At 43.5% G+C, this 13,808-nt stretch overlaps 2 protein-coding genes across 2 annotated transcripts; both read left to right on the top strand.

The window, feature by feature from the left end:
• Window positions 1–2,266: 2,266 nt before the first annotated feature.
• On the top strand, window positions 2,267–3,841 carry LOC122131105 (ladderlectin-like). Its single transcript, XM_042706021.1, has 5 exons — window positions 2,267–2,661; window positions 2,755–2,790; window positions 3,006–3,088; window positions 3,285–3,419; window positions 3,605–3,841. The coding sequence occupies exons 1-5, from the start codon at window positions 2,547–2,549 to the stop codon at window positions 3,755–3,757; spliced, it is 522 nt and encodes a 173-aa protein (XP_042561955.1). The 5' UTR covers window positions 2,267–2,546; the 3' UTR covers window positions 3,758–3,841.
• An 8,067-nt stretch (window positions 3,842–11,908) lies between these two features.
• LOC122131104 lies at window positions 11,909–13,092 on the top strand. Its single transcript, XM_042706020.1, has one exon. The coding sequence runs from the start codon at window positions 12,121–12,123 to the stop codon at window positions 13,090–13,092; it is 972 nt and encodes a 323-aa protein (XP_042561954.1). The 5' UTR covers window positions 11,909–12,120.
• Window positions 13,093–13,808: the final 716 nt, after the last annotated feature.

Below are 13,808 nucleotides of genomic sequence, written 5' to 3'. Positions count from 1 at the left end.
TCAGTTCTACAGCTGTATATACTAATTAAAACATGGATATCAGAGACCTGATAATTCTGGTCTCTGTGAGAGTGCAAAGGTATCTCTCTTTGGAGGGGGTCCACCCCAAATTTGGGTGAGAACTCCCTCCATTTTGGTTGTAAATGTGTGATTCTCGTCTTGAGAAACCTCTTATCTATGGGGGTAATTATTAGGCCAGATGCAGGACTAAAATGTGTACTTAAGGGTAAGACAGTCAAAGAACTTGGAGCATTCTGTCTCCAGATCTCCCTCACACCCGTGTGAGTAGCCACTTCGAAGCAGCCAGGTACGTTCATGTTCTCTGAGTGTTTTTATGTTTCCTGTGGTGTTTTAGAACTTATATTCTTCATTTTAGACTTGTTAGATTGTAACTGGTAGTAGTCACTTGTACCTGGCGTAATAAATTGGTAATTCTGACCCACTATGACCTCCGTTGAAATTCTTAACTGATGTGTATTATGGTTATGGTGTTCCGGTAATACTGACTAGGATTTGGTTACAGACCTAGAGTGGACAACACACTTTTTGAGGTTCCTGGCTAGAATCAACTGGACTAGACATGCTGCAGATAAACTGTTAATTGTATGATATAGGGATAGGATTGCGGACCAGCCTCTGCACTGGATCAGAGGGACATACATAGAGCGGACAAGCAGTCTGGCGCTCTGTCACTGAGCCACAGAGATCTAACAAGCTGAAATGTCCCTGTAACAGACCTGTAGGACCTCTGGGTTAGTTCAGACTAGATGCGGGTTATGTCTGTGGATTTGTCAAGAAGGAATCAGCCGGCCGTGACAAGATCCTTCAATGACCCCATCCCAGTGAATAGCACGGTTATTAGTGAGTAAGGGAGGAAATTCAAATACAGACGATAGGTGCATTGAGTTGGAGATCAGCCTACAATTCCGGTAGTAACACTACAGTAAAAGCGAGGAGCTTAGACTGGGTTCCCAAAAGAGTGGAGTCAGACACAGAAAATGGAGTCAGATTAAGTATGCATATAATAAGAAAGATGTTTTAACAAATGTTACTTTTTCAGCAAAGCAAAGAGAGACGAATCCACCCAAACCTTCCAGATGCCTATTCCCTCATTGGTCTAGGAAATTATGTCTTTACACACCCATGGATGATGAGTTAAAATTAGAATTAGAGCTTTTGGTTCGAGAGGTTACAGCAAACTAACCCTGGTAAATATGGTTACCCCCCAGGGTGCCTGTGCAGCTTCATATTAACGAGTTTATGTTCACGAGTTCATATTCACATATATTAACATGAGTTAATCACACACAGGCAACTGCAAACTGTTAAGATGGTTCCCTAAGCTAGAGATAGCTAGGATAGTTAATATCCAGGTAAACTGCTCTATAGCATCCCGTTAAATAGTCTGGTAGGAATACACGACACCCCTTACTTTAAAATGGCGTATTTTAACACTGAAAACCATGCTTTTCAAAAACACTGCCCTAGGCAGATACATTTGAAAACTGTAGTTGTAGGTTGCCATGGCACTGGGGGTAGCTTGCGCTTGAGAGGCTATAACATCAAAATAAACATGGAAGGTGAAATGAATATGCTGCTCTGTCTCTACAATTTACTTACCGGTAGTTTAGTTAGTGTACTTTGAGTACAAGTACTTTTCCTGAATAGATACGCGTTACTCCTACGCAGAAGGTATGCACTGTACTCGGTGTGCTTGAACTATGAGTGAACATACCGTTTAAACCATACAATGAGCGGCGATTCTGGGTAAGACGTGGCCAAACTTTTCCCGAACAGCTAGCTGGTGGGACAGTTTGTAATTCTATTTGTTTGTATGCCTATTAAATGATATATCAAATATAAACATTTAAAAAAAAATAACATTTCTGATGTTCGTATTTTTCAAATTTCTCGCAGGCACATAGTTTTCATTTAGCAGCTGATATGTCATGCTAAAACACCCCTTGTTTCGTTACTAATATATAATTAGGCGCACTTTACGGATCTCCTCCCATCTCTTTGCGACGAACACCCACTTTCCCACACCCACTTCCCAGCAGCGGTAATCTGCGCTTTTACTCAGGTGCGCCTCCTTTGGTTTTATGTCTTTACCCGCTATTTTACGCCTGAAATGGGCGCAATCCTGTTAGTAAATGAGGCCCTGTGTATACAGAATTTTTTAATTAATGAATTATTCTTTAAATAATTACTAAGTAAATACTAATGAGTTAATCCATGTTCACCAATTTATAAAAAATATCCTACACTATCTAGGTTTTTACGTATTGTTTTCCTTGCCTTAATGTGAAAGTTACACTCCTATCATTTTTTTATTTGCGTATATTTATTTTGGTTTAGTGAGATCAAGTTCTGTAATCATTCATCATCATCTACAATCATGTGCAGTTTGTCTACAGAGCCTAGATGTACTGTATCTACAATAGTGCTTAAAAACTCAGTATTTTTTGACAAATGTTTTTCTATGTGAGCAATGTATCACACATTTCAATGAATGTATTTCTGTAATTGTATTCTTCCTTTATGCAATGTATTTGAAATATTATTTAATATTGTCTCTTGCTTTGGCCAGCAACATGATCAAAAAAGCCAGCTTTCTTCTCCTCTCTGCTCTCCTTATCTGCTGTGGAGCAGAAGACACAGGTATGCAGCCTCATCAGTTACAAATAAACACAAATATATGGCATTTTATAGATTATTTAAATTTACATCTAACATTTTGTTTTGGAGGTACAGTGGGCTCAGAGCAGGAGGCTGAAGTGCACTGTCCTCGTAAGTATTCTTTCTTTGGTGCCACAGACTTCTCTGTTTGAAATATATTTTGAATGGTATTTTCTTTTGAGTGGTCTTTTCTTGTAATCCTACTCATTGGTTGAGCAAAGATAAAAAAAAATTCAGGACAAGTAAAAGAGCATTTTTAAATAACTTGTGTTTTGCTGTGTATCTGTATGCATTGCTGTGACATCTGTATCCACAAATGCTCACAGACACTTGCCCTCAGTTCTGGACTCGTAATGGTACCCGCTGTTTCAAGTTTGTCTCCAAAGCAAGATCTTGGGCCGAATCTGAGGTGTGTCCTATTTCTATCACATTAAAGACATTCTGGTTTGTCATTAACTTGTATTCACCCTTTCACTACCACATGAATTGATTATTAATCAGAAGACTGATGTGACTTGTATATCTTCAGGGATGTTTCTGATATTTTGTCGACCTGTTGTTTATCATGTCATCAACAAAACTTCAACAGAAATTTGTTCTTGCAGCTTCACTGTTTGGCGATAGGAGGGAACCTGGCCTCGGTGCACAGCATAGATGAGTACAGCTTCATCCAGGAACTGATCCTCGGACACACTGAAGGCACTCCTCGTACTTGGATCGGAGGATGTGATGCTGCTCAGGTATGACAGCTGCAATGTATTCATCATAGTCATCTTTCTTTCCCAACATGGGCATGTTGAATACTACAACGGCAACACATGACAACACAATATGATGACACATACCAACGCATGCTCAGTTTAAAGCAATATTCTGTTCACAAGCAGATATCTGTTTAGGTTGACATTTTGTCTCTTTTTGTCAGGAGGGTCTGTGGTTTTGGAGTGATGGGTCCAGGTTTGACTTCACTACCTGGGCTCCTGGTCAGCCTAATAACTTTGGTGGACAGGAGCATTGTGTGGAAATGAATTTTCCAGGTACAGTCACCACTATTCAAATAATATTTCTGCTACAATGAAAATCTTGAATCCCTTGAAATTAATTACATATACAGAATTATATATACACATACAAAAATTCAAGTCATAATCATGGTATGGTAATTATGGTAATTAGGGTATCACCACCATCAGTTTTGCATTGCATTACTGTTCCACAGTGCCAACTGCAGCCCAATGGAGATAGGGAGGACTTCAAAATGACATATTGTATTAAAATCAACCTTTTTTTCTTAGATCCACTGCTGTGGAATGATGACCAATGTAATAAAGCATTACCATCAGTGTGTGCTTTCCAGCATGTGTGAAACTGGAGGAGCTAACAAGAAATCCTTCAATTTTAAGCTCAAAAGCAAAATCCCACTGCCCTAAACACAGACTGGGATGGTGGTAGTACAAGTTTCAAATATTCATCAAGTTAATAAATTGCTTTGCATGCAGTATACAGGTGTGTGTATTCTGTGTTTGTGTACATGTGTCTTTCATTTTCATATCACCATCATGGGCGTTTCTAGACTCTTTTTAAGAGGGGCTTCAACCCACCTGTCTTTCATCTCAGCCCCCCACAAAACTATCAAGCAAATTACTTCTTAAAACAAAATATAATTTATTCTCAATAGTAGTATTAACAATTCACAATTAACTATTAATAATTAACAAAAGTACATGGCCAAGGACAACAATAACATTAGGTGGTTACGGAATGTTATATATGCATGGGTCTGTTCAAGAACACCATGAAATATGAAATACGCCATTGATGAAAATGACAAAACTGTTGACCTTTTTTTCAGGAAACCAATATGAATTGTGAAATTCTCATTTGTCAAGGCAAAAGGAAGAAATCATGTTGTTAAAAGGGGGGAAAAGGAAAACTAAGTTGACACTCAAAGTCTGCACCACCTGTTGTCTTTGGTCAAAAGCTCCTTAATTTAGTTTACCATTATTCCAACCTTAAAGGACCATTAATAAATGTACTACATTAAATCATAAAATGGCCATGATATGTCATCAGAGATTAAGGAAACATGCTAAACTGAAATACTGGCTTCTCCAACAACAATGCTATAGCCAGTATATTCTCCTTTTAAAAATTCTGTTCTGGAGCGGAACATCTGTTTGTGTTTTGGCCTGTGTGATTCCGCCCACTGCCCATTTCTCCAGTACCATTTCAACACCCCTGGTTGCCAGATAGGTACTCAAAAACACAGCGTGCGACTACCATAGAAGTAAGCAAACGAACTGGACCAATAGACATAATGTTTGATTCTACCTTACCAAAAAAGCCTCTGCCTCCTTCTAAAAATGGTGCTGGACCAGAGATGTAGTAAAATAAGTTTCAATATTGGTGACCATTTGAAAGATGGAGACAGCTAACAGCCCAGAAGGACTTTCAGACTGGTGCCAAGCTCATTTTTTCCTGAACAAGTAAGCATTGAGCTTCAACTAAGGGTAGCAAAACGTACTAGTTTATCACGGCTACTAGCAGGGATGGGCATTTTAAGTCATTTCAACATTTCAGTACTTGCATTCATACCCTGTGGTAGGTATGCAGCTGGGTTATCAAGGCATGGGTATATCATTGTGAAACATATGCTTAAATTAATTAAACACATTGATTGTAGACCAAAATTTAAATATGCATGTTTTGTTACGATGTGTCTGGTTGGGAGGTGAGAGAATAGATGTTTTGTCACAATGTTTAACATTCTATTGTGTTTCCGTTATGGTTCGTGCATTTCAATAAGTGTTTTTATTTCAAGTTGTCATTTTACAAATCAAGCCTTAACTGTCAATTCACGTGACCCGTTTATAACTATAAATAAGACAAACGAACTAATCAGTTCAGCCAATTCAAGCGTATTATTTAATGTTCGTGTTATCTACAGCTAACCTGCATACATCTGGACCTTAACAAGGCATCGTTGGTATGTTTTATCCTTTGTTGTGAATTTTGTGAGATACAATATATGTTTATTTAACCTATCGTAACTGTATGCAATGACTATATGTTTATGCTAGAATTTATTTGTCTATGTCTTTTGTAAATTTCAGTTTACACTTCCTATCTATTATCATTAAACCTGTGGACTACGTACATCTTCAGAGTCGTGATTTGTAGGAAGAGTTTAGCTGGCTGTCAGCGTAGAGCTTACCGAAGACGGCACAGTAAACAACGAGCTTTCAACAGGCAAGATAACGCAAGCTAACAGCTAACCGCCATGTCGTCGCCAAGGGCAACCAGTGGACGCACATCTTTAAATACACGCTCGGAAGCTCAGTGCTCAGTGAGATCCAGCGCATCATCCATAAGGTCTGCGGCAGTCCAAGCTAGAGCAAGAGCCGAAGCAGCAAAGGCACGTCTGCTCTACTTTGAAGAAGAGGCTAAATTGAAATTGAAGTTTGGAATTGCTTAGGCATAAAAGAGAGGCAGCTGCAGCCATTGCTGAAGCGGATGCACTTGAGGCTGCTACTGATGAGAATAGTGAGGGAGACAGGTGTGGGCTAAACATGGACTCTGTCCCATTGGTGGCTTCAGAACGCACAAAGCGATATGTGGCTGAACACATCAAAGCTGAGTCGTATCTGCATCAGAACAACACTACTCCACATCCTCTCCCCTCACAGCAGCCTCTCATCCACACAGAAGAGTATATCCATGGGCCACTAGCCAGGATGTGTGAAGATGCTGATCCGCCTCGCGTCGGGTTCAGCGGTGAGCATGTTGATCCTGCACGCCATTCCAGGCCACATAGTTGCAACAGTCCTTCTCATGCATGTTATGCCATACCACCGAGCTCTGATAATGGCTATTCACATGTAAATGACTTTGTAAGATATTTAGCCCGCCGTGAACTTGTGGCTACAGGCCTACTTCATTTTAACGACAAGCCACAAAACTACAGAGCATGGAAACGCTCCTTTCTGAATGCCATCAGTGGCCTTAATCTGACACCGAGTGAGGAGATGGATCTTCTGTTTAAGTGGCTGGGCAAGGAGTCAGCAGAACACATTGAACAGATAAGAGCAATCCACATACACCACCCAGAAGCAGGACTGGCCATGACATGGAACAGGCTCGAGCAAACGTACGGCTCAGCAGAGGTAATAGAAAATGCTCTGTTCAAACGCATTGACAGCTTCCAAAAGTAACAAGCCGAGATGGATCTATGCTGACGAAGCTGGGCGATCTATTAATGGAACTGCAGGCAGCTAAGGGTGAAGGAGACCTGCCCGGCCTCGCTTTCCTTGACACGGCGAGGGGCATCAACCCAATCGTACAGAAACTCCCATCTCGCCTTCAGGAGAGGTGGGCGACAGCAGGCGCAGCCTACAAGCGTCAGCAACAGGTGAATTATCCTCCCTTTGCCTTCTTTGTGGATTTTGTCTGCCAGCAGGCATGCATTATGAACGATCCCAGCTTCAACTTCATCGCCAGCACAGACACGGCTCCCTGGACAGAGAAAACAGCATGGAAGCCAAACAGACAGCGAGAGGTCTCCGTTCACAAGACAGAGGTATCCCCCAGAGCCACATCTGACATGGGTGAGCCACCTACAAACAACGGTGATAAACTGTGTCTACTGCACAACCTGCCACACCCTCTGCGTAAGTGTCGGGCATTTAGAGAGAAGCCCATTGAAGAGCGCAAAACACTGCTCAAAGATAACAATGTGTGCTTTAAAATGCTGCTCTTCATCGTCCCACATAGCAAAGTACTGCAAGATCAACGTACAGTGTTCTGAATGTAAGAGCGACAGACACACACAGCACTTCACCCTGGACCTGCACCCTGGAAACAAGAGGTCGGCCATGCTTCTGAGCACGGCGGGGAGCAGGAGGGAGCTTCACCACAGTCTCATGTCAACAACAAATGCACTAAAGTCTGCGGTGGCGAGCTCACAGACCGCTCGTGCTCGAAGATATGCCTCGTCAAAGTGTATCCGACTGGCCATAGAGAAAAAGCAGTGAAATTGTATGTGATCCTGGACGAACAGAGCAACAGGTCACTGGCTCGTTCACAGTTCTTCGACGTGTTCAACGACCAAAGTCCAAGCGCTCCATACACACTGAGAACATGTGCTGGAGTGAAGCAATCAGCAGGCAGAAGAGCCAATGCTTATGAAGTAGAATCCTTTGATGGAACTGTTCGCATACCATTACCAAGTCTCATAGAATGTAATGACATCCCGAACAACAGAGAGGAAATTCCAACCCCCGAAGTGGCTCTCCATCATGCTCATCTAAGGTCATTGGCACACCGCATCCCAGACATCGACCCCAAGCCCAATCATGCTTCTCTTAGGACGGGACATTATCAGAGTGCATAAAGTCCGCAAACAGGTGAATGGCTCTCACAACCTGCCCTTTGCACAGAAGTTGGACTTGGGGTGGGTCATTGTTGGAAATGTGTGCCTAGGCAATGTCCACAAACCACTGACAATCAGCACGTTCCACACGAACACCACAGAGCTGAAACGCCCCACTCTCTTTGCTCCATGCCCCAACGTGTTCCATGTGAAAGAGAACTTCAGCAGCGTCAACATCACTGGTCAGCCCCCAGCGTATCTTGTGGACCACCTCACCTGTGAAGCCGATCACCTTGGATGCACGGTGTTCAAATCAAATCAAATCAAATCAAATCAAACTTTATTTGTACGGCGCATTTCATACAAGGAAGTAACACAATGCGCCTCACAGTAGGAAAGAAAAGGGGGGGGGGTTACACTTGTATAAAACACACAGATTTTCAAGAGATAAATGAATAAAATAAAATAAACGTACTAACCGCACTGCCACCGTAAAGGACTACTCAGCACGGTCATCGTCAAACTAAGCTGCTGGGGGGGGGTTACAAACACTTGTAAAGAGACACAGATAAGTAAATAAATAAATAAATGTTACATTAATGTTAAATAAATACATTTTACAAGTTACAAAACACTTATAAAAAGACACAGATTTTGCCAGAGATAAATGAACAGGAAATTACGTACTAACCGCACTGGCACCATAAAGGACTGCTCAGCACAGTTATCGTCAAACTAAGAGACAGCTGCTGGGGGGGGGGGGGGTACAAATACTTGAAAAGAGACAGAAATAAGTAAATAAATAAATGTTCCATAAATGTTAAATACATTTTACAGTGAGTGATAAGCGAGATCAAAGAGGTATGTCTTAAGTGCATGTTTAAAGGTTTCAAACCGTTTCGGCCATTCTTAGGTATTCTGGCAGAGTGTTCCAAAGGTTGGGGCATAGAAACTAAAAGCTGCTTCCCATGTCTCTTTGTCCTGGCTTTTGGAACTGTTAGGAGTTCAGTGCCGGAGGACCTCAGGGATCTACTGGGTGTGTACCTTGAGAGCATGTCTGTAATATATTCAGGTGCATGACTATGGAGTGATTTATAGACTAGTAGGAGAACCTTGAAATCTATTCTAAAAATAACAGGTAGCCAGTGAAGTGATTTTAATACTGGTGTGATGTGCGCTCTCCGTCTTGTTTTAGTGAGGACTCGCGCTGCTGCATTCTGTATTGTTTGTAGTTGACTAATGGCTTTTTTTGGTAGACCAGACAAAAGCGAGTTACAGTAGTCTAGCCTGCTCGTGATAAACGCGTGCATCGTCTTTCGGTGTCAGCCTGAGCGAGAAACGGTTGCACCTTAGCAATGTTTCTTAAGTGATAAAAAGATGTTTTAATTATATTTTTGATATGGGTTTCAAAATTGAGATCTGAGTCAAGTATGACGCCTAGGTTTCTGGCTTGGTGCTTGGTGTTAAGTGCTAGTGTTTTTAAGTGTGCAGTTAGTTTCTCTCTCTCGTTTTTTTCACCAATGACTAATACCTCTGTTTTATCTTGGTTTAGCTGGAGAAAGTTTTGTGACATCCATACATTTATATCAGAAATGCAATTTACCAAACAATCAATCAATTTACCAAACAATCAATAGAGCTGTAGTTGTTGGGTGTTACAGAAATATAGAGCTGTTCAAGCGGACCAAGGATGACGATCAGGTGGCTCCCTCCATTCAGGATGCCACTTTCATGAAGATAATGGATGAAGGCCTATGGAAAGACTCAAACAACAGTTGGGGTGGCACCATTACCTTTCAAGAGTCCCACGCCCACGGCTCCCAGACAACAAGCCACAAGCGCTGAGGCGCCTAATGTCTCTCAAGCGGAACTTTGACAAAAAGCCTGAGATGAGAGAACACTTTCTCAGTTTCATGGACAAGATGTTACAGAACAGCCATGGCTGAGTTAGCTCCTCCTCTCAGTGAAGATGAAGAACGGTGTGGTATTTACCAACGTTGGGGTGTATCATCCGAAGAAACCAAAGAAAATTCGTGGTGGGTTCGATTCCAGTGCCCAGTACAACGGCGTGTCACTCAATGATGTTGCTGTTAACGGGACCTGACCTGAACAACACGCTGCTCGGAGTGCTGATCCGGTTCAGAAGAGAGGCTATCGCCTTCACAGCCGACATAGAACAGATGTTCTATTGTTTCGAGGGTAGAGAAGAAGACCGAACTTCTTACGTTTTCTTTGGTTCCAAGACAATGACCTCTCCAAAGCCATCGTGGATTACGCGATGAGGGTCCACGTCTTCGGAAACAGCCTTCACCTGCAGTAGCTATTCACGGCCTACACAAGTCTGTTCAAGTCAACGAGTTCCACATCGACCCAGATGTGAAACACTTCGTGATGCGGGACTTCTACGTCGACGATGGGCTGAAGTCCCTGCCCACAGTTGAGGCGGCTGTCGACCTGCTAAAAAAGACACAGGAAGTTCTCTCCAAGTCAAACCTGAGACTGCACAAGATCGCAGCGAACAGCAAAGAGGTCATGGAGGCCTTTCCATCCAGTGACCACGCAAGTGACCTCAAAGACCTTGACCTCGATGCAGACATGCTTCCGCTCCAACGCAGTCTCGGACTCGACTGGAACCTCCAAACAGACAGTTTCCTGTTCAACGTCTCCTGCGAGACAAAGCCTTACACCCGCCGCGGTGTCCTGTCAACCATCAATAGCCTCTACGACCCGCTTGGATTCGTCGCACCTGTCACAATCCAAGGCAAGGCTATCCTGCGAGAGCTCACCGCTGAGAACGGCGACTGGGATGCACCCTTGCCTCAAGCCATGGAGGATGCCTGGAACTCATGGAGAGCCTCTCTGTCCGAGCTCTCTAAGCTTTCCATTCCCAGATGCTACACACAGGCTTCAACCGGTCAAGCAGCAGTAAGAAGAGAACTGTGCATCTTCTGTGACGCGTCAGTCAAAGCCATCGGTGCTGTGAGCTACCTCAAAGTCACAAACGCTGATGGGAACCACCAGATCGGATTTGTCATGGGAAAAGCTAAGCTGGGCCCCCCGCCTGAACACACAGTGCAAGACTTGAACTTTGTGCGGCGGTGCTCGCTGTGTGAGTTAGCAGACTTGATTTCAGCAGAACTAGACCTGCAGCTTGACACCATAACCTACTTCTCAGACAGCAAAGTGGTCCTGGCTATATCTGCAATGAACGACGCAGGCGCTTTTATGTCTATCTGTCAGCAACCGGTGCTACGTATCCGAAGATCCTCCCGCCCCAGACCAGTGGTGCTACGTGCCAACAGACCAGAACCCGGCAGATCACGCAACACGTTCTGTTCCTGCTGGCCACCTGAACGACACCAACTGGCTGAGTGGACCCAAATTCCTGTATAAGCCAGAGCCCAGCCTCTCTGAGAGGTGCCTTTAACCTTGTTGACCCAAGTCAGACCCAGACATTCGCCCCTCTGGTGTCTACTTTAAGCACCATAGCTCGTCCAAGCAGCTTGGATTCTCAACGCTTCGCCAAGTTCTTCCACCTGGAAGTCACTGTCTCGTGGCAGTCACTCGCCTCATCCACATAGCTCGTCACTTCAAGACGACTCAGAGAGAAAACAGTACTATGCAAGGGCTGGCATTACTGCAAAGCAAGAAACTCGCAGTTGAAGAATCAGAGAAAGCTTCAGTCATAATCATCCAAGCAGTTCAACAGGAAATATACAGTCAAGAGATAAAGTGCATTCAAAAGCAAGAAAAGATGCCAAAAACAAGCCCTCTCAGAAATCTGGATCCGTTCATTGACACACATGGCCTTCTCAGAGTCGGAGGTCGCCTTCTCCTTTCAAAACCTTGAACAGAGTGAAAAGACTCCTCTGATTATTCCCGGTCAGCATTGCATCGGCACTTTGCTCATCAGACACCACCACGAACAAATCCATCATCAAGGCCGTCACTTTACAGAAGGGGCGGTCCGCTCAGCTGGCCTTTGGATAGTTGGTGGGAAGAAAAGAGTGAGCAGCATCATCCACCAGTGCATAACCTGCAGAAAACTCAGAGCTCCACTCAGCATCCAAAAAATGGCTGATCTGCCAGCTGATCGTCTGTCAACAGACCCTCCATTCACAAACGTGGGTCTGGATGTCTTCGGCCCTTGGAACGTTTCATCACGCAAGACCAGAGGTGGCTTCGCACACAGTAAGAGGTGGGCGGTGATCTTTACGTGCATGAGCATAAGAGCTGTGCACATTGAAGTCATAGAATCCCTCGACACGTCTAGCTTCATCAACGCGCTACGGCGCTTCCTTTCGGTACGCGGGCCAGTCAAACACATTCGTTCAGACCGCGGCACGAACTTCATCGGTGCCTGCAAAGAGTTGAAGATACCATCCAACATTGACAGCTCTGCGGTAAAGACTTACCTGTCAGACAAGGGCTGCACTTGGACCTTTAATCCTCCGCATGCATCCCATTACGGCGGAACATGGGAAAGAATGATAGGACTGACAAGGAGAATTCTGGACTCAATGTTCCTCCAGCTGAAAGACAAGCTCAGCCACGAAGTGCTGGTGACTTTCATGGCAGAAGCAGCGGCGATCATCAATGCCAGGCCACTTGTTCCAGTGACAACGGACCCTGATGACCCACTCATACTCACGCCAGCAGCTCTTCTCACGCAAAAGATGAACATTCTTCCTGCTCCTGCCGGTGAGTTCGGAGTTGCTGACCTCTACAAGTCCCAGTGGCGACAGGTTCAGCACCTGTCAAACACCTTCTGGGACCGCTGGAAGAAGCAATTCCTCCCAACACTACAGGCGCGCAAGAAGTGGCAGTCCACCCAGCCAAACATTCAGCCAGGAAGTGTTGTTCTCCTTAAGAACAGACAAGCACCCAGGAATGAATGGCCTCTTGGACTGATAACACAGGCCTTCCCTGGCAAGGACAGTAAAGTGCGCCAGGTCGAGGTGAAGACCATCAAACCAGGAGGGACTAGTCTCTTTCTTAGGCCAGTCACTGAAATAGTGCTCCTTCTACCTCCAGAGGCCCAGTAAATGAATTGTGTATGGACTTTTGTTGTGACGTGTATCCACGTCAGGTGGGGAGTGTTTTGTTACGATGTGTCTGGTTGGGAGGTGAGAGAATAGATGTTTTGTCACAATGTTTAACATTCTATTGTGTTTCCGTTATGGTTCGTGCATTTCAATAAGTGTTTTTATTTCAAGTTGTCATTTTACAAATCAAGCCTTAACTGTCAATTCGCGTGACCCGTTTATAACTATAAATAAGACAAACGAACTAATCAGTTCAGCCAATTCAAGCGTATTATAAAGATTTAAAATATTGTAATTTTCAGACATTTTCACTCCTAACATGAACAGAAGATGGCAGTATTGCACTATTATGACTGGTGAGTAGATTTTGACAGAGAAAGTGAATATCCTGTAAGACATATCTTTGACTTACCGGTATTCTGTCCTTTTTTCGCTTTGTCTCCATGTTCTATGTGAGATTCACACAGACTGCAACATAAAAAACACTAAATGAAAACATATCCTTTTCTGCCAAAAAAAGAAAAGGAAATGCAGTCTCCTAGATGAGAGTAGGATTTCGTTATTTTCCTCATCTCCTTTTCATATGCATCTAATTTCATTTTTTTCCCTCACCCTGTAACCCTGTCCCACGCCTTTCCCTTTAAAATTCATACCTTAATTTAACCTTCTCCCTTTATGTTAGGCTTATAAACTTAAAGATCCCCTTCATCTTTCCC

The sequence above is a fragment of the Clupea harengus genome, unplaced genomic scaffold, assembly GCF_900700415.2.
Source record: "Clupea harengus unplaced genomic scaffold, Ch_v2.0.2, whole genome shotgun sequence".
Lineage (NCBI taxonomy): Eukaryota > Metazoa > Chordata > Actinopteri > Clupeiformes > Clupeidae > Clupea > Clupea harengus.
Note: the sequence above shows the minus strand (reverse complement) of the source record. Positions and strands in the feature narration are given on the sequence as shown.